Source organism: Protomyctophum bolini (assembly GCF_963924005.1).
Source record: "Protomyctophum bolini genome assembly, chromosome: 13".
NCBI classification, from domain to species: domain Eukaryota; kingdom Metazoa; phylum Chordata; class Actinopteri; order Myctophiformes; family Myctophidae; genus Protomyctophum; species Protomyctophum bolini.
The window spans coordinates 42,053,550-42,072,390 of NC_137874.1; the positions used below are offsets into that span (position 1 = coordinate 42,053,550).

The 18,841-nt window shown below is 43.3% G+C and overlaps 1 protein-coding gene across 1 annotated transcript; it reads left to right on the forward strand.

Annotated features, from left to right (window-relative positions):
* Positions 1–149: 149 nt before the first annotated feature.
* LOC308326852 (B-cell linker protein-like) lies at positions 150–18,379 on the forward strand. The gene is made up of 17 exons (XM_080779901.1): positions 150–180; positions 1,136–1,201; positions 3,063–3,091; positions 3,253–3,341; positions 3,885–4,104; positions 6,634–6,725; positions 7,778–7,844; positions 7,935–7,960; positions 8,659–8,768; positions 11,036–11,060; positions 11,180–11,192; positions 11,370–11,463; positions 11,663–11,715; positions 11,819–11,979; positions 14,318–14,392; positions 15,721–15,870; positions 17,079–18,379. Exons 4-17 carry the CDS (start codon positions 3,261–3,263, stop codon positions 17,229–17,231), a joined length of 1,320 nt encoding a protein of 439 aa, XP_080636027.1. The 5' UTR covers positions 150–180; positions 1,136–1,201; positions 3,063–3,091; positions 3,253–3,260; the 3' UTR covers positions 17,232–18,379.
* The last annotated feature ends 462 nt before the right edge of the window (positions 18,380–18,841 follow it).

The window sequence follows — 18,841 nt, forward strand, 5'->3', positions numbered from 1 at the left end:
CATGAACAGACATATTATGCACGCACGCACGAACACACACACACACACACACACACACACACACACACACACACACACACACACACACACACACACACACACACATTAACTGTAACATGTGTGTTTGTGTTTAGACCATGAGTGACAACGACCTGCAGAGATTCCTAAAGTCCACGCTCCGTAAGTCACCTGACCTCCGTCTGACCTTTCACCTCTGACCTGCACTCACCTGCGTTACAATTTACAATTTACAATTTACAATTTAGGCATTTAGCAGACGCTCTTAATCCAGAGCGACTTACATTAAGCGAGACAAAAAAAGCATGGGAATACATCACATGAAAAACATTTATCATGAAACATGCGTAAGCTAAGAAAGTAACAGTGGAATATCTATATAATGATACTATACATATAAACTATACATCTATACTACTATGCTATACATATGTACTATGACGTGCTATGACTACATACAATGCAATTATAGTTCTGTCTACATAACATGCTATAAGTCTGTATCAAATGCTATCTAAGGGGGTGGGGTAAGTTACCCTATACTATACTGTGGAGAGAGAGGACGGGACGAGAGAGAGAGAGAGAGAGAGAGAGAGAGAGAGAGAGAGAGAGAGAGAGAGAGAGAGAGAGAGAGAGAGAGAGAGAGAGAGAGAGAGAGAGAGAGAGAGAGAGAGAGAGAGAGGAGAGAGAGAGAGAGAGAGAGAGAGAGAGAGAGAGAGAGAGAGAGAGAGAGAGAGGATGAGAGAGAGAGAGAGAGAGAGAGAGAGAGAGAGAGAGAGAGAGAGAGAGAGAGAGAGAGAGAGAGAGATGCTGCTGTTATGTTTATGTTTGTTAATATATTTTCATTGTTACTGTAGGCTATTGCTTGTTGTTCATTATTGTTGGGACGTTTGTTGACTTTTGTTTTACGCTTTGGCAATGCAGAACATATTTATCATGCCAATAAAGCCTTTTGAGAGAGAGAGAGAGAGAGATGATGTCATGCAGGAAGTGATGGAAGAAGGCAGGAAGTGAGATAATGACTCACATCCTCTCACTATATGGTATGAATTTGGTCACACTGTATGATTGACACTGTCTGTCTGTCTGTCTGTCTGTCTGTCTGTCTGTCTGTCAGTCTCATCTCTAAGCTGTACAGTGAGATCAATAAGAAAGAAGAGAGAAGAGGCCTGTTTTCAAAGAGGTAAATAATAACATCACCTCGTCTACAAATCATCACATTATTAGTATTATTTACACTTGTTTGACTTGAGATCTACTTTCACAATGACCAGCTCAACAAGATCCACTCACCCAACAAAGTATCATCCCATTGCTGAAAACAGCAGCACTGGCCTTACATAATATACTGTAAGACAAACACACTTGGAATGGGAAATAGAGAGAGGAAAATGGAATTCGCAGTTATTTGTATAATATGACTTTGTATTTGTATTGCATTTGGTTTAGGTTTAGGTTTATTTATTTAGCATGTAGTACAAAAAAAAAAGACAATAACATATCAAAGAACACAAATACAATGCAAAGGAAGGGAAGAAACCAGAAGGCTTATTTTGAATCCTTTCCTATAGGAAGAGGTCATTGGTTTGAAAGATTAAAAGTTCATAAAGAACAGTATATTGTATTGTGTGTTTGAGCTGAAAAGGCTCTTTTAATCAACCAGTCGCCTTAATTCAAGTAGTTTCTTTTTTAAATGATATATGTTTAGGGGCATGTGGTGATGTGGTCTACCGGCAAAGCCTTTGTGATCTACTGGTAGATCGCGATCTACCTTCGGGGCGACGTTGTTTCAACTAAGCCTAGACTGCTAAACAAACTTACATTTTGTAGACAATTTTTTACTGTTTTTAGACCAATTCATTTTTTAGCCATTTAGACGTCTATTAGATTACGACAATGCTCATTGGGAGGCGTATTATAATACCACAGGTCAACAAGGAACAAGCTCTGTTGCAATGAGGCCAATCAAGCAAGACACGCCCACCGCTTGCTTAACCCATTCTGACCTGAGATCAGATTCATACGAGGTTTCCACTGGACACACACTGGTCTGATTATAACCCATTCTGACCTGAGATCAGATTCTAAAAATGTCAGTCGGTCTTCGAATTTTTCAAAAATAGCAGACCTACAAGCTCGTAGCGCGCCACTCGGTGGCGCGCTATGAGCTTGTAGATCTGCTATTTTTCAATAGCTAAAGCATAACATGATGCCAACACCAAAATGGGTGCCCGGTCTGAATGGGTTGACATGCCCTATACACTGACACGAAACAAGACAGGAACGCCCCAAAACGTCACATCCGGGACATTTACCCTGGGCAGAATTTTCTATGGCTGCCAATGCAACTTTTTCCAATCCTTAATCACATACGGACAAACATCTATGCCGATAATATCTAACTTGCGGAGGTATAACGTGCCTTATTGTCCACGGGGCAACTGATCTTTAAACGTATGGCATTGCAAATACGTTTGATAATCGCTACTCTGCGCAATATTGTTTTGAAAATGCCACAAATTGCATTGCAGTGAACGAGAGCAAATCACAACTTACCCTGGGGATGGTGACTCCGCCCTGAATACGCGTTGTCGTGTCAGTGTATAGAGCGTCGCAGTCCCGCCCCCTTTCAGAACGACGAGTGGCCCAGGAAATGATTCTCCGTTAATTTTCTCCATATAGGCTTTTCCTAAAGTATTTATTTAAAGACGGTTACGCCGCGGACAAAGCCAACTCGGATCGTGACAAAATCATGACAATGAACACAATGTTTTGGGGGCCGATCAAATAATTCATAAGAAGAAAAAACAAAACAAATAGTCTTGTCGCCTGTCTTTATTTTCTTCTTTCTAATTATTTGATCGGCCCCAAAATATTGTGTTTGTCGCCATGGATGATTTGTCACGATCCGAGTTGGCTTTGTCCGCGGCGTAACCGTCTTTAAATATATATAATGTTCCTGGGAGCAGTGAATCAGTGTGCGGACGTCCCTTCCTTTTCTCAGTAATTATAATAATTAATAACATAATGTTTGGTTTCAACAGATCGACAGGACCTCACTACCCCGACGCAGGTATATGTCTGTCTGTCTGTCTGTCTGTCTGTCTGTCTGTCTGTCTGTCTGTCTGTCTGTCTGTCTGTCTGTCTGTCTGTCTGTCTGTCTGTCTGTCTGTCTGTCTGTCTGTCTCATATTATGGACATTGTATGAATCTTATTGGATGGTCTGTATTGCAGGACACCAGATGCCCTCTGCAGAACAGCAGACTGGAAACCACAGCTTCTCGTCAGACTCACAGGCTGCAGGCTGGGCTGAGGATGAGTTTGTAAGTCTGTCTGTCTGTCTGTCCGTCCGTCCGTCCGTGCGTGTCCAGTCATCATTATCATCATTTTTCTGGATATACCTACTTTATATATATAACATATTTTCAGATGGTTTTCGTTGGAGGGGCTAGCCAGCGCCCCTATAGCTAAGCGTTGGAGGGGCTAGCCAGCGCCCCTATAGCTAAGCGTTGGAGGGGCTAGCCAGCGCCCCTATAGCTAGGCGTTGGAGGGGCTAGCTACAGCGCCCCTATAGCTAGGCGTTGGAGGGGCTAGCTACAGCGCCCCTCAAAAACATATCAAACCAATACTCTGACCCACAGTTTTGAGAACCTCAACCACACACTGGTCTATCTCACTGGAGTGGTCAGGAGATGACCTTCCTTCGGTCGCGCCGGGCAGGTTTCTGATTTTCTGATTTTCTTCCAAATGTGTGCATGTGTGTGTGCATGTGAATGTGCGTGCGCGCGTGCGTGTGTGTGTGTGCGTGTGCGTGTGCGTTTGCATGTGCGTGTGCGTGCGTGCGTGCGTGCGTGTGCGTGCGTCAGGTGGATACTGACAGTGACGACTACGAGGACCCGGACGCTGACGGAGACGGCGGGGGGGGGAGGGGGGGCAGCGGGGGGGACTACGAGTCTCCCACGGACGACGGCGCCTTCGCCGCCGACGACGACGACAACGACTACGAGCCGCCGCCCTGCGAGCCCCCCGAGGACCTCGCCCGCCATCCATGCCCCGCCCTCCCGCTGCCCGAAGGAGACTACATAGGTCATTATTACAACAAGCAACACCCCTCACTCACACATTCAGAGGGACGTTATCGGTCTCCAGAAGCAGAGACGTGTGTTTTCAACCAGTCTAACATTCATTAGAAGGACAATATCAGTCTCCAGAAGCAGAGACGTGTGTTTTCAACCAGTCTAACGTTCATTAGAAGGACAATATCAGTCACCAGAAGCAGAGATGTGTGTTTTCAACCAGTCTAACATTCATTAGAAGGACAATATCAGTCACCAGAAGCAGAGATGTGTGTTTTCAACCAGTCTAACGTTCACTAGAAGGACGATATCAGTCACCATAAAGCAGAGACGTGTGTTTTTAACCAGTCTAACGTTCATTAGAAGGACAATATCAGTCACTATAGAAGCAGAGACGTGTGTTTTCAACCAGTCTAACATACATTAGAAGGACAATATCAGTCAGCAGAAGCAGAGACGTATGTTTTTAACCAGTCTAACATTCATTAGAAGGACAATATCAGTCACCAGAAGCAGAGACGTGTGTTTTCAACCAGTCTAACATACATTAGAAGGACAATATCAGTCAGCAGAAGCAGAGACGTATGTTTTTAACCAGTCTAACATTCATTAGAAGGACAATATCAGCCACCAGAAGCAGAGACGTGTGTTTTCAACCAGTCTAACGTTCATTAGAAGGACAATATCAGTCACCATAAAGCAGAGACGTGTGTTTTTAACCAGTCTAACGTTCATTAGAAGGACAATATCAGTCACTATAGAAGCAGAGACGTGTGTTTTCAACCAGTCTAACATACATTAGAAGGACAATATCAGTCAGCAGAAGCATGTATGTTTTTAACCAGTCTAACATTCATTAGAAGGACAATATCAGTCACCAGAAGCAGAGACGTGTGTTTTCAACCAGTCTAACGTTCATTAGAAGGACAATATCAGTCACCATAAAGCAGAGACGTGTGTTTTTAACCAGTCTAACGTTCATTAGAAGGACAATATCAGCCACCAGAAGCAGAGACGTGTGTTTTTTTTAACCAGTCTAACATTCATTAGAAGGACAATATCAGTCACCATAAAGCAGAGACGTGTGTTTTCAACCAGTCCAACGTTCATTAGAAGGACAATATCAGTCAGCAGAAGCAGAGACGTATGTTTTTAACCAGTCTAACATTCATTAGAAGGACAATATCAGTCACCAGAAGCAGAGACGTGTGTTTTCAACCAGTCCAACGTTCATTAGAAGGACAATATCAGTCACCAGAAGCAGAGACGTGTGTTTTCAACCAGTCCAACGTTCATTAGAAGGACAATATCAGTCACCAGAAGCAGAGACGAGTGTTTCCAACCAGTCTAACGTTCATTAGAAGGACAATATCAGTCACCAGAAGCAGAGACGTGTGTTTTTTTTAACCAGTCTAACATTCATTAGAAGGACAACATCAGTCACCAGAAGCAGAGACGTGTGTTTTCAACCAGTCCAACGTTCATTAGAAGGACAATATCAGCCACCAGAAGCAGAGACGTATGTTTTCAACCAGTCTAACGTCCATTAGAAGGACAATATCAGCCACTATAGAAGCAGAGACGTATGTTTTCAACCAGTCTAACGTTCATTAGAAGGACAATATCAGCCACCAGAAGCAGAGACGTATGTTTTCAACCAGTCTAACGTCCATTAGAAGGACAATATCAGCCACTATAGAAGCAGAGACGTGTGTTTTCAACCAGTCTAACGTTCATTAGAAGGACAATATCAGTCACCAGAAGCATGTGTGTTTTCAACCAGTCTAACGTTCATTAGAAGGACAATATCAGTCACCAGAAGCAGAGACGTGTGTTTTCAACGAGTCTAACATTGTTACAATTACAATTTAGGCATTTAGCAGATGCTTTCATCCAGAGCAATTGACTTACAATTAACGATGTAAATTGTACAGTCACGTACTGTAGAATGCAGAGAAACGGTGCATCTAGAAACGTATCTCAGGTGAAGCTGGTACCTTCACTGACGCAGCGAAGCTGGAAGTACCTTCACTAAAAACTCCGGGACAACGTACGCTCCGTACGCGCGCCCCACACTCTTCTCATTATACAATCAGAACTGCAGACTCACTCCCAATCTTCAGTCTTGACGACCTTACAGGCGTATATATGCAAAAGACTCAACTTGTGTAACTAAGATAGCATTTTATGTAGACATAATAGTATTTACGCATAGTGCAGCTTTTATTATATAGATATTCCACTGTTCCACTTAGCTCACGTAGGATTCATGATTACTATTTTTGATGTATTTGATGTAGAACCCATGTGTTGTTCTTGCTTACCGCAAATCGCTCTGGATTAAGAGCGTCTGCTAAATGCCTAAATTGTAAATTCCTAAATAACGTGTGTGTGTGTGTGTGTGTGTGTGTGTGTGTGTGTGTGTGTGTGTGTGTGTGTGTGTGTGTGTGTGTGTGTGTGTGTGTGTGTGTGTGTGTGTGTGTGTGTGTGTGCGTGCGTGCGTGTGCGTGTGCGTGTGCGTGCGTGTGCGCGTGCACAGATAACAGAAACATGCGTGCATTTGCCCGAGGAGGACAGCCCATTTTGACGCCCCGCCCACACGAACCAGCCCCCCTCCCCTCCACCCGCCTGGTGAGTATATACACCATGCAGCCAAGAGCCTGTGGGATATGTAGTTAATAATAATAACTTTATTTGTATAGCACTTTTCAAAAACAAGTTTACAAAGTGCTTCACATACAATACACAAACAGGCAATTAAAATCAACAATGAAAATTTGTCAAATACAAAATACAAAAAAATAAGAGATAAAAAGCAGGAACTGGTTCATTCAAACTCATTAAAAGCCTTTAAATAATAGTGGGTTTTTAATAGTTTTTTAAAAGTGGACACTGAAGTGGTCTGTCTGAGTTCCAGAGGTAGTTGGTTCCACAGCAGTGGAGCCCTAGCAGCAAAGGCTCTGCCGCCTTGCGTCACCAGCTTTGTGTTGGGGGGGTTGAGTAGGACTTTGTCTGCTGATCTGAGGTTACGGGAAGGTATGTGCGGGGACAAGAGGTCGGAAATGTAAGTAGGTGCTAGTCCATTTAGTGATTTAAAAACAAACAAGTTAATTTTAAAATCAATTCTGTACATGACTGGTAGCCAATGCAGTGAGGCGAGAACAGGAGTAATATGGTCATATCTCCTGGTCTTTGTGAGAACTCTGACTATTGGCCTGGATATAAGACTACTGTATCTCTGGGATATGTAGTTCCCTATTGGCCTGAATATTAAAACTACGTTTTTTTCCCAATGGAAATATCCTAAAAAAAACATGATTATAATCGGGGACTAGAGACTATTTGATATTCAATGTTCTTTTTCCACAAATGGGTTTTGAAAAATGGGGGTCGTCTTATGATGAGAGTTGTATTCGGGACAATAACCCCATGGGGGCCACATGGGGCCACATGGGGGGGCCCTGGGGCCACATGGGAAGGGAAGGGACCCCTAGAAGAGAAGATGTATGCTTTAAAAAAATCGCAGATGTGCCTGCCAGCTTGCAGCTCTGGTTGAATAGAGTTTTTCTGCCCCCTGGTGGTCAAACAGTATTGGGACTCTAGCATGAAAATTAAGTGTGTGTGTGTGTGTGTGTGTGTGTGTGTGTGTGTGTGTGTGCGTGTGCGTGTGCGTGTGTTCACAGCCAGTGGAACCTTCGCCACCATTATCAGCAGCTCCTCCGGTGTTCAGAGAAAAGAAAAGATTACTAGGTAATATGTCTGTCTGTCTGTCTGTCTGTCTGTCTGTCTGTCTGTGTCTGCATAATGTAATAACGTGTCATTGTCATTTCTGCTCTGCAGGCCATCAGTTCAACACAGACGAAAGAGTGAGTAGAAATATTACCGTATGTGCATACCGTAAAATATATGTAGCCGAGTATTGCATCTGCACAACAATTTTATTTCATCAACCACAGTCTGATACTGTTGTACTGACTGGTACAACCACAGTCTGATAATGTTGTACTGACCGGTACAACCACAGTCTGATACTGTTGTACTGACCGGTACAACCACAGTCTGATACTGTTGTACTGACCGGTACAACCACAGTCTGATACTGTTGTACTGACCGGTACAACCACAGTCTGATACTGTTGTACTGACCGGTACAACCACAGTCTGATACTGTTGTACTGACCGGTACAACCACAGTCTGATAATGTTGTACTGACCGGTACAACCACAGTCTGGTACTGTTGTACTGACCGGAGCTGACCAGTCAGTGATATAGTGACATCGCAATATCATCCCCTCCCATAACCCCTCCCCCTTTATCATACAACAACAGCTGTGGGTGTGGCTTCAGTTCAGGTGGATCACCAGTTCACCACCCATCAAAACCCACCAGGAAAACATGGCATACTTAATGAACTGGTGGACGTGTCCACATAACAATGTCATTTTAACGAATACATTAAAAAAAAATCTTCCTTAATATATACTACTACTACTACTAGTACCAACAACAACACCTGATGATCACAGCACTCCATCTTTAACTTTACTGCTGTTTGTCTTACAGGCAGGGCAGCCATCACGGCCTCATGTCCTCCTCCCTTCCAGACCGTCTCCGTCTCCTTTCCCCTCCGACTCCGTGGGCAGGAGAGACTCCACTGCCCGCACGCCGCCCTGGTCAGCACACCTTTAATATCTTTATTATTATAGAGTCCACTGCCCGCACGCCTCCCTGGTCAGCACACCTTTAATAATGTATTATTATAGAGTCCACTGCCCGCACGCCTCCCTGGTCAGCACACCTTTAATATCTTTATCATTATAGAGTCCACTGCCCGCACGCCTCCCTGGTCAGCACACCTTTAATATGTATTAGGGATGCTCCCATTTCCTGAAAAATCCTGAAAAAATGACTTGGACTTTATAGGTGGCGGTTTCTTACCGACAGCAGATATATATATATATATATATATAGCCCTAAACGTAAATATACACTTGAACATGTAAATATATGTAAATGTATAGATGTCAGTCTAAGCGTGTGTATTATTAGGGTTGTGCCGATGAGACATTTTGGCCGATATCGATATCCCATATAATTAATTGCCGTTATGGCCGATAACCGATGTTATACCGATGTCGATACGATCTCATTCTGTGTTTAAAACAAACTATAATGATTGTCCATTCTGAAAGATACTTGTAAGTGTATCTGCACTGCAGGCTTAACTTTATTATATGTAATATTGTGAGCTTGTAGATCTGTCTGGAACTTTGGGCTTGTTTTTTCTTTTTTTATAACTTTATTTATAAGATTTTCAATTTTTGTAGACAAACAACCCCACATATACCCCACCCTCCCCGGTTCCATCACAAAACAAGACAACAACAACAATAAAAAAACAACAATAAAATAAAATAAACAGGTATTAAAGGATATAAATAATAAATGAAATAAATACAATAATAGAGCTATGAAATTGGCTTGGGGAGAGGTAATTGGTGCATCGTCGTTGGGAACTCCAAATATAGCAGTTATCGGGTTGGGCGCAAATGGCATATGACAGATGGTTACTTTGGGCTTGTTTATCTGTAAAGACAGACCCATTAATCGAACTGATGCCGATTAAAGCTGCTATAAGCAATAACATGTCAAATTTTACTGACCTTTTTATTTATTTTTGTTTTTGTTCTTCAGACAGCCAGCAATGGGTAAAACGCTCACCCAAAAAAATTTAGTCTCTAGCACATTCTGACCTGAGATCAGATTCATACGAGGTTTCCACTGGACACACACTGGTCTGATTAACCCCATTCTGACCTGAAATCAGATTCTAAAAATGTCAGTCGTTCTTCAATTTTTCAAAAATAGCAGATCTACAAGCTCGTAGCGCGCCACTCGGTGGCGCGCTATGAGCTTGTAGATCTGCTATTTTTCAATAGCTAAAGCATAACATGATGCTATAACACCAAAATGGGTTCCCGGTCAGAATGGGCTAGGGGCCACAATCTGCATTCAAAGATTTTCCTATAGAAGCTTTGTCATTGGTCGATTTGCCTGTCTTCTTCCTGGTTGGTTATAGTCACTATACGAGCAGGTTTTTCTTTTCGACCAATGATAAAGCTTCTATAGGAACATCTTTGAATGCAGATGTGTCAGAGAGACTGCATTTGTTCTGGGAGCGTTCTACTCATCGCTGGCTGTCTGAATACCAAGGGAAACAGGAAAAGACTCGCTCACCGTATAGAAAAAGAAGTAAAACTTCTAGACTGAGACTTAGAAAAATATATTTTCTTTTATTTCATCGTGCTGTGCTCATGGTGCTCTGTGCTCATGGTGCAAACGTTTGGGTCCTCAGACCTTCGTCAGTGCTATGTCCACGCCCACAATCAGGTGATGTCACCAATTAGTAATTCACAGCACCTGAGCTGTATTGTTTGGAAGTTGTTTAAGAGTAAGTTCTTTGTCTGTAAAAAAAACATAGCACTGACTGAAGGTCTGAGGACCGAAACGTTTGCTTTTTAATTGGAGCACAGAGCACCATGAGCACAGCATGATGAAATAAAAGAAAATATATTTTTCTAAGTCTCAGTCTAGAAGTTTTACTTATTTTTCTACACGGTGAGCGAGTCTTTTCCTGTCAAAGTCTCCCTTATGTTTTTGAGACCACCGCTACCGTAGTCAAGTTTGAAGAGAAAAAGGACGAAGAAAGGCGCAACAGTTTTCTCAGTGCTTCTAGTGTCTGAATACCAATAAATAAAAAGGTCATTAATACTTTGACATATTATTGCTTATAGCAGCTTTACGGTATGTGGATGTGTTTGCAGATTAATCTCTTCATCACTATAGTGTGTATCCATTATCAACCCGACTATTAATTAGCAGGAAGTACATCTAGTAGAGGTCAAAGGTCAATGATGGCACTTTATGCTTTATGTTTCAGGTTTGCTCCAGAGGCCAGGACGGAGGTGAGCCTCTGATGGGACAGTTATGAGTGTATTATGTCATGATGATGTCATCCATGCTGAATATTAATGATGTGTGTCTGTTCTCACTCCCCCTCCCCCCCCCCCCCACACACACACAGACGCGACAGGAAGGTAAGTCTGTCTGTCTGTCTGGCTGTACAATACGCATTTTCATTGTTACAAAATGACCAAATATGTATGATGTAAATCTCTCCTCTCCTCTCCTCTCCTCTCCTCTCCTCTCCTCTCCTCTCCTCTCCTCTCCTCTCCTCTCCTCTCCTCTCCTCTCCTCTCCTCTCCTCTCTAAAGACATGCCTCCCAAACATCACACCTTTCCTCTTCCCACGTCCCATCTGCCCCCCCGCCCTCTGCCCTCTGGACCCTCGGCCCGCAACGCTGACAGGTACACGCACATGCACACACACACACACACACACACACACACACACACACACACACACACACACACACACACACAGACACAATAGTTCACGCACAGATTAACATTTGTCCTACAAATTACCTTTGACCTGTGTGTGTGTGTGTGTGTGTGTGTGTGTGTGTGCGTGTGTGCGTGCGCATGTGCGTGTGCGTGTTTACAGTCTTCCTCCCAGTTCGTCAGCTGCCGATTCTCTGCCTCAAAAACTCATGTCTGGTAAGAAACAGACAGACAGACAGACAGACAGACAGACAGACAGACAGACAGACAGACAGACAGGCAGGTTACTGTAGTAACCAGTGTGTGTATTGTGTTCCAGTCATGGGCGTTCACAGGAGCAGGTTGAGTGTTGGAGACTTAAGGGGCGCGCTCCCCCCCCTGCCCTCCCCCCCCCACACGTCTCTGGGCCCCCCCACGGGGCCCCCACTGGGCCCCCCCACGGGGCCCCCACTGGGCCCCCCCACGGAGGAGAGCACACAGGTACACCCTTCGTCTCCATCAGGGGTCTTTAAAGGTTTTATGACATTCATTTTCATTTATTTTAGTTTTTCTTTTTTCTTTTAGGTTTTATGACCTCAATTACACCCAAAAAACCTGAACTTTGAACATTCAGTGGATTTTCTGTGGTCTGAAGTTTTCTTTGGGGTTTGGAAGCCTTTTGAGCTACAATGAAAACAGGCAAAACAGTGAAAACAGTGACATCTGCTGGCAAATCCCATTGACATATATGGGATTTGCAGGATCTTACATCACAAACTGCCGGCAAATCAGAGCACCTGTGTGAGCCAGAAAACCCCAGATCACAGAAAATCTACTGAATGTTAAAAGTTCATGTTTTTTTGGGTGCAATTGAGATTAGAAAACCTAAAAAAAATAAGAACAATTCCAAAACCTTTTTTTGTAATGTCACAATCCCTTTAACACATTTAGATTTAGGCCTGACGTCGACATTCTTAATCATCTGAAAAAAAAACCAGTGGTGCTCAATATTTCATGTCAAGGACCCCACAAAGTGTATGTAATTGGCCGCCGACCCCCCCAACTGAAAATATGTGGTTCCATGCAGGGACCCTCACCAGAAGCAAAGATTTGCCTTAAAAAACGTCCGCTCTGAAAGAATATATCTTCAAAGATTTGCGCCACATTTTTGCGAAAAGCAATTTGTTAAATATGTTTTTCATATATATATATATATATTTTTTTTATCAAAATAGCTGATCCACAAGCCCACAACGCACTGCAGCATGACACGTTGAGAGCTTGTAGATCTGCTATACCATTCAAAGCCGCGTGCTTGAGGTCCGCGGCTCACTGAATGAATCACTGACCGGCCCCCGTCGTCCGTAAGCTTCCAATATTCGGCGCCGCGGGATTTCTTTCAAAATAACAAAAAAAACGGGAGAAATATCTTTGCTTGCTTACCTCGCTATATCATTACGATATAAAGTCGCTGAACAATCCCTTCGCGTTCATATTTTAAAACGAGAGGCACGTTGGAAGTCAGAAGCTTAGTATATCCATCTGGTCAAAACCACAGAGAGCTCCCTATAGATTAGGAGATACGAGGCGTTCTTCCTGAGCCGTAAACCAAGGACTGTCTAAAGAGGAGAGGACGAGACGCGAAGACAACATGGCGTCGTACGGGCGACGCCATGTTGGCTCCACGGTGCTCCATGGAAGGACAGAAACATTTATGCAGCCGACACTTCCTCCTTCAGCTTCCTTGGGTCTCAACTGAGCATGTTTCTGTCCTTTCCATGGAGCACCGTGTGAGCAACATGGCGGCGGCGCCCGTACGGTCTCCGCGTCCCGTCCTCTTTAGACGGTCCTTGCCGTAAATACAGGGAAGTGAACGGCAACGCGGCATGCCATGCGCGGAGAGCAAGGAGTATATGGTGCCGAAGGAGAGGCCTATAATCCGAATATTTTTCTCTCGTTTGATGTCGATGAATCGATGCGCTGTAGCCGGACGTGTGTAATCCGTCGGTTGGATAACTTGTGACGTTTCCACACGTCTAAATGGGTGAACCCATTTTGGACTGACGTAGATTAAAAAAGGCTTCAAAAACCCATGTTTCTGTGTCAGTCGGTGCTCAACCTTTTCCATGTCAAGGATCCCCGGAATTATCTCTATTGGGCCACGGACCCCCATCTCAAAATATGTAGTTCCAGGGACCCCCCCCCCAGAAGCCAATTTTTTTTTTTTTTTTTTTTTTAACTTACATTTTATTCATTTTTCATGAACAGAAATAACATACAAGGACATACAGAAAGCAAAAAGACAAACAATCGAACATTACAATATGTGTTGCCAACTCGGTAAATAAAAACAGTAGAAAAATGCTTGTACACACAGACAGGATGATAATAAAATGAAAATATGTGAGCGTACGCGTGCGTACACACACACACACACACACACACACACACACACACGCTTACATCCCCACACACCCTCACAATCATACATACACCCACATACAATAATATTGGACAGTAAAATACTGTATATAAAGAAAATAAATAACATTGATTACCATCCCATCTATGGGGTCTTGAAGCCAATATTTTAGTTTAAAAATGTTTGCTCGGAAAAATATATATTCAAAGATTTGCACCACATTTTTTCGACTTTTCCAAAAATAGCAGACCTACAAGCTCGTAGCGCGCCACCGAGTGGCGCGCTACGAGCTTGTATGAGCTTGCTATGAGCTTGTAGATCTGCTATTTTTCAATAGCTAGAGCATGACGTAATGCTATAAACACCCAGGTCAGCCCTGTGATCCTCTGTAACGTGTTCCGTGTTTCGTGATCGTAGGACTTGGACCGTCGCTGGTACGTGGGGAAAGTGACCCGAAGGCAAGCCGAGAGCTGTCTGAAACAAGTCAACAAGGTTGGACGCACGCACACACGCACGCACGCATGCACGCACGCACGCGCGCGCACGCACGCACGCGCACACACACACACGCGGGCGGCGGTGGCTCAGGGGTAGAGTGCCTGGATGGGAACCGCAAGGTTGCCAGTTCGAACCCGGGCTCCCCCAGAGCCACTGTCGAAGTGTCCCTGAGCAAGACACTGAACCCCTAATTGCTCCCGATGTGCTAGTTGGTGCCTTGCATGGTTTCCGCTGCCATCGGTGTGTGAATGGGTGAATGTAATGCACAATCTATGTAAAGCGCCTTGGATAAAGGCGCTATATAAATGCACCATTTACCATTTACCATTTACCACACACACACACACACACACACACACACACATTCATATCGTCTCTGTGAGGTGGAAACCATTATACAAAACTTACTTTTCAGGACAAACGAAAAAAAAAACAGAAAAAACTGCAGAAACCACAAGTTGTAAACGTGTTATATTTGGTGGTGCACATTTCTAGCTCGCAGGTCTGGTAATTTTAGTGTGTAATGCTGTAGCCTACTATAGGGCCGGGACTAATTGCGATTAATTTACATTAATTAACTACAGATAAATTAATCGCACCTTTTTTTTTCACCGCGGAACGTTTCTCACTGGGCGCTTTTCTGTAGTACTGAAAACTGGAAATAATAAAAAGTCACCCCATTTTGTGTTGCCTAGAACTGGAGGTCTGACAAAAAACAGTAACAATATGAAGTAAGTACAGCTTTGTGATGTCACTGAGATGTACTGGTTACTGTTACTAAAAAAATTTCAGACCTCCAGTTCTAGGCAACACAGAATGGGGTGACTTTTTATTATTATTTCAGGTACAGGTATATTAATGACAGTAAAATGTTGAAAATGAGTCATGGTATCCTGTAGTCACTATTCATTGATTCACTGGGATACCAAAAAACATAAAAAAAAAAGGTTTCTCGCTGTTCTCAGGTTGAATATTGATATGCGATTAAAATGCGATTAATCTAGATTAATCAACTACAAAGCCTCTGATTAATTAGATTAATTTTTTTAATCGAGTCCCAGCTCTATAAGGTACTTTTAGTGTGTAATGCTCTACTAAATTACTGTATAATTAATTCACGGGAGAAAAACAAAAACGCGAAAAGTTAGAATTTGGAGACGAGAGGTTTCTGCCCGACAGCAACGATATTCACAATGGCCATGCCTTCGTTGTGTGTGTGTGTGTGTGTGTGCGTGTGTGCGTGCGTGCGTGCGTGTGTGTGTGTGTGTGTGTGCGTGCGCGTGTGTGTGCGTGTGTGTGTGTGTGTGTGTGTGTGTGTGTAGGACGGAGCCTACGTGGTGAGGGACAGCAGCAAGCAGGCGGACGGGCAGCCGTTCACTCTGATGGTTCTGTATCAGGACCGGGTTTTTAACATCCAGATCCGACGCCGCGGAAACCACTACCTGCTGGGCACTGGACTGAAAGCACAAGAGGTACACACTCTACACACACACACACACACACACACACACACACACACACACACACACAAACAAGCCCCTAATAATACCACTTTTACAGAACAACATAAATGATACAAAGACAGCTACACGACAGTGTTGTTTTTGTCGACTGAAACTAAGACGAAAAATGTTCGTCGACTACCTTTTTTCACTGACAAAAAACAAATGGAAACTAAATGAAAATTAAGCTACGACGACTAAAACTAAAGACTAAATATACTGACAATTTCGTCGACAAATAAAAACTAGACTAAAATGTTAGGAAGGGACTATACTATAGTGGACAAGAGATCCAGTATAAGTCATTTTACACTTGGTTGCATGCTGAAAATAGCCGATCTGCAAGCTCACAACGTGAGCAACGCGTTGGGAAAACAAGTGTTTTTACACTCACTGTGTAAAAACACTCATTACGACGGCATCGAGGCCCGCCAAAATACATTTTAGTCGACTAAATCAAACACTAAGAACATTCCAGGTGACTAAAATGTGACTAAGTGAAAACTATTCACGAGACTACGACTAAAACTAAAATAGAAATACATTCGCTGCCAAAAACAACACTGAATACACAACCCGTTGTTTTGCTCTCACAAGAATGATGCTGGCAAAAGGACTGAAGACGGAACCTAAGAGGGTTTATTTGTCACTCACTGATATACGGGTACAGTGACATTATCATGACGGCAGAATGGCAGAGGTGGCCTGCCTGCCTGTAAATAAATAAATAATAATAAATATGATTATATTAAACATAATTATCATAACTTGAGCGGCCCCCCTACGGTCGCGGCCCACCGGGAATATGCCCTTGTATACGTCCAGTGGTCAGTCCACCCCTGCCTGCTTACTGCAGGTACACACATAAGCACTTTAAAGGACCCCTGCATGGCTAAAATAAGACAAATGTGCCTTAAAACATTATATACTTGCCCTCTACAACTATAAAAAAAAATAAACAATAAAAACACCTTAGATATTTTATTTCTTTCATAAATAGAGAATCTTTAATACGCAATAGGAACGGCTGATCCTGTCAAATTAGCACTGCTCTAAAACTGGCTCACTTTCTGTATCTACTCGTGTGTGTGTGTGTGTGTGTGTGTGTGTGTGTGTGTGTGTGTGTGTGCGCGCGTGCGTGTGCGCGTCCGTGCGTGCGTGCCTGCGTGCGCGTCTAGACTTTCCAGTCAGTGAGTGACATCATCAGTCATTACTCCCAGAGTGCATTGCTGCTCATCAATGCAAAGATCCAAGAAACATGCAGCCAACAGAACCACTGTCTGCTGACCCAACCGGCCGGGCACTGTGTCACCGTGACCTCCTGGAGCTGACCCAACAGAACCACTGTCTGCTGACCCAACCGGCCGGTCACTGTGTCACCGTGACCTCCTGGAGCTGACCCAACAGAACCACTGTCTGCTGACCCAACCGGCCGGTCACTGTGTCACCGTGACCTCCTGGAGCTGACCCAGCAGAACCACTGTCTGCTGACCCAACCGGCCGGGCACTGTGTCACCGTGACCTCCTGGAGCTGACCCAACAGAACCACTGTCTGCTGACCCAACCGGCCGGTCACTGTGTCACCGTGACCTCCTGGAGCTGACCCAACAGAACCACTGTCTGCTGACCCAACCGGCCGGGCACTGTGTCACCGTGACCTCCTGGAGCTGACCCAACAGAACCACTGTCTTCTGCTGACCCAACCGGCGCGGTCACTGTGTCACCGTGACCTCCTGGAGCTGACCGCATCCAACCGCATCCAATCAGAGCCAACCAAATCAAATTTACCATTTTGAAAAACGTTTTGAATACGTTTTCAAATCGCCGATCTACAAGCTCACAACGTGTGGCTATAGTTGAACAGTTTCAAAATGTCTTCCCAACTAATTCCTCCCCACATGTCTGTGTGCTGTTGTCTCCAATAAGGGCTGTAACGATAATAGTAACTGCATCGAAAAACCGATTTTTAATCTCAAGAATGGAAGTATAATCGAAATGAAAACGGCAACATTGGCTAATGCGTCGTATCGTATCATTTTGCAGTGCAAATCGAATCGGTATCGAATCGTTTTGCTATATGCAGATAATCGACGATTGTATTAATACAATGTTTTTGCGCGTGGTATTTAGCAAATTTTTAGAAGAAAAAAGAAAAATAGGGGTATAATTAATTGTAGTTTAAAATGATGTCAATGTATTTTAATAATAATAATAATATCGATATCGTCCATGTATCGTATCGTCAACCATGTATCGTGATGCGTATCTTATCGCTGTTAAAATGTATCATTACATATAGTATCCATATATATATATAATTATATATATATATATATATATAAAACGTTCTTTTAATTTTTGCTACAGTCGAGAGGCTCTCCTGCATTTCATGCGAGCGCATAGGAAGTCGAGAGTAGCATAGCTCCAATGCAATTAGAGCTATTGACCAGAGCTAGGTCACCCAATTATTAACTTCTTCATCCACTTTATCTTTATGTCATATGACGGTACGTAAACATGGTTACTTGTATCTTTATGTCATATGACGGTACGTAAACATGGTTACTTGTATCTTTATGTCATATGACGGTACGTAAACATGGTTACTTGTATCTTTATGTCATATGACGGTACGTAAACATGGTTACTCGTATCTTTATGTCATATGACGGTACGTAAACATGGTTACTTGTATCTTTATGTCATATGACGGTACGTAAACATGGTTACTCGTATCTTTATGTCATATGACGGTACGTAAACATGGTTACTTGTATCTTTATGTCATATGACGGTACGTAAACATGGTTACTTGTATCTTTATGTCATATGACGGTACGTAAACATGGTTACTCGTATCTTTATGTCATATCACGGTACGTAAACATGGTTACTCGTATCTTTATGTCATATCGCGGTACGTAAACATGGTTACTTGTAT

What these genes read in the sequence shown, in the direction of transcription:
- LOC308326852 (XM_080779901.1), top strand. Translation starts at nt 3,261, where the DNA reads ATGCCCTCTGCAGAACAGCAGACTGGAAACCACAGCTTCTCGTCAGAC. An exon ending in GCTGGGCTGAGGATGAGTTT is followed by an intron (nt 3,342 to 3,884) that starts GTAAGTCTGTCT and finishes TGCGTGCGTCAG; the next exon opens with GTGGATACTGACAGTGACGA. An exon ending in CTGGACTGAAAGCACAAGAG is followed by an intron (nt 15,871 to 17,078) that starts GTACACACTCTA and finishes GTGCGCGTCTAG; the next exon opens with ACTTTCCAGTCAGTGAGTGA.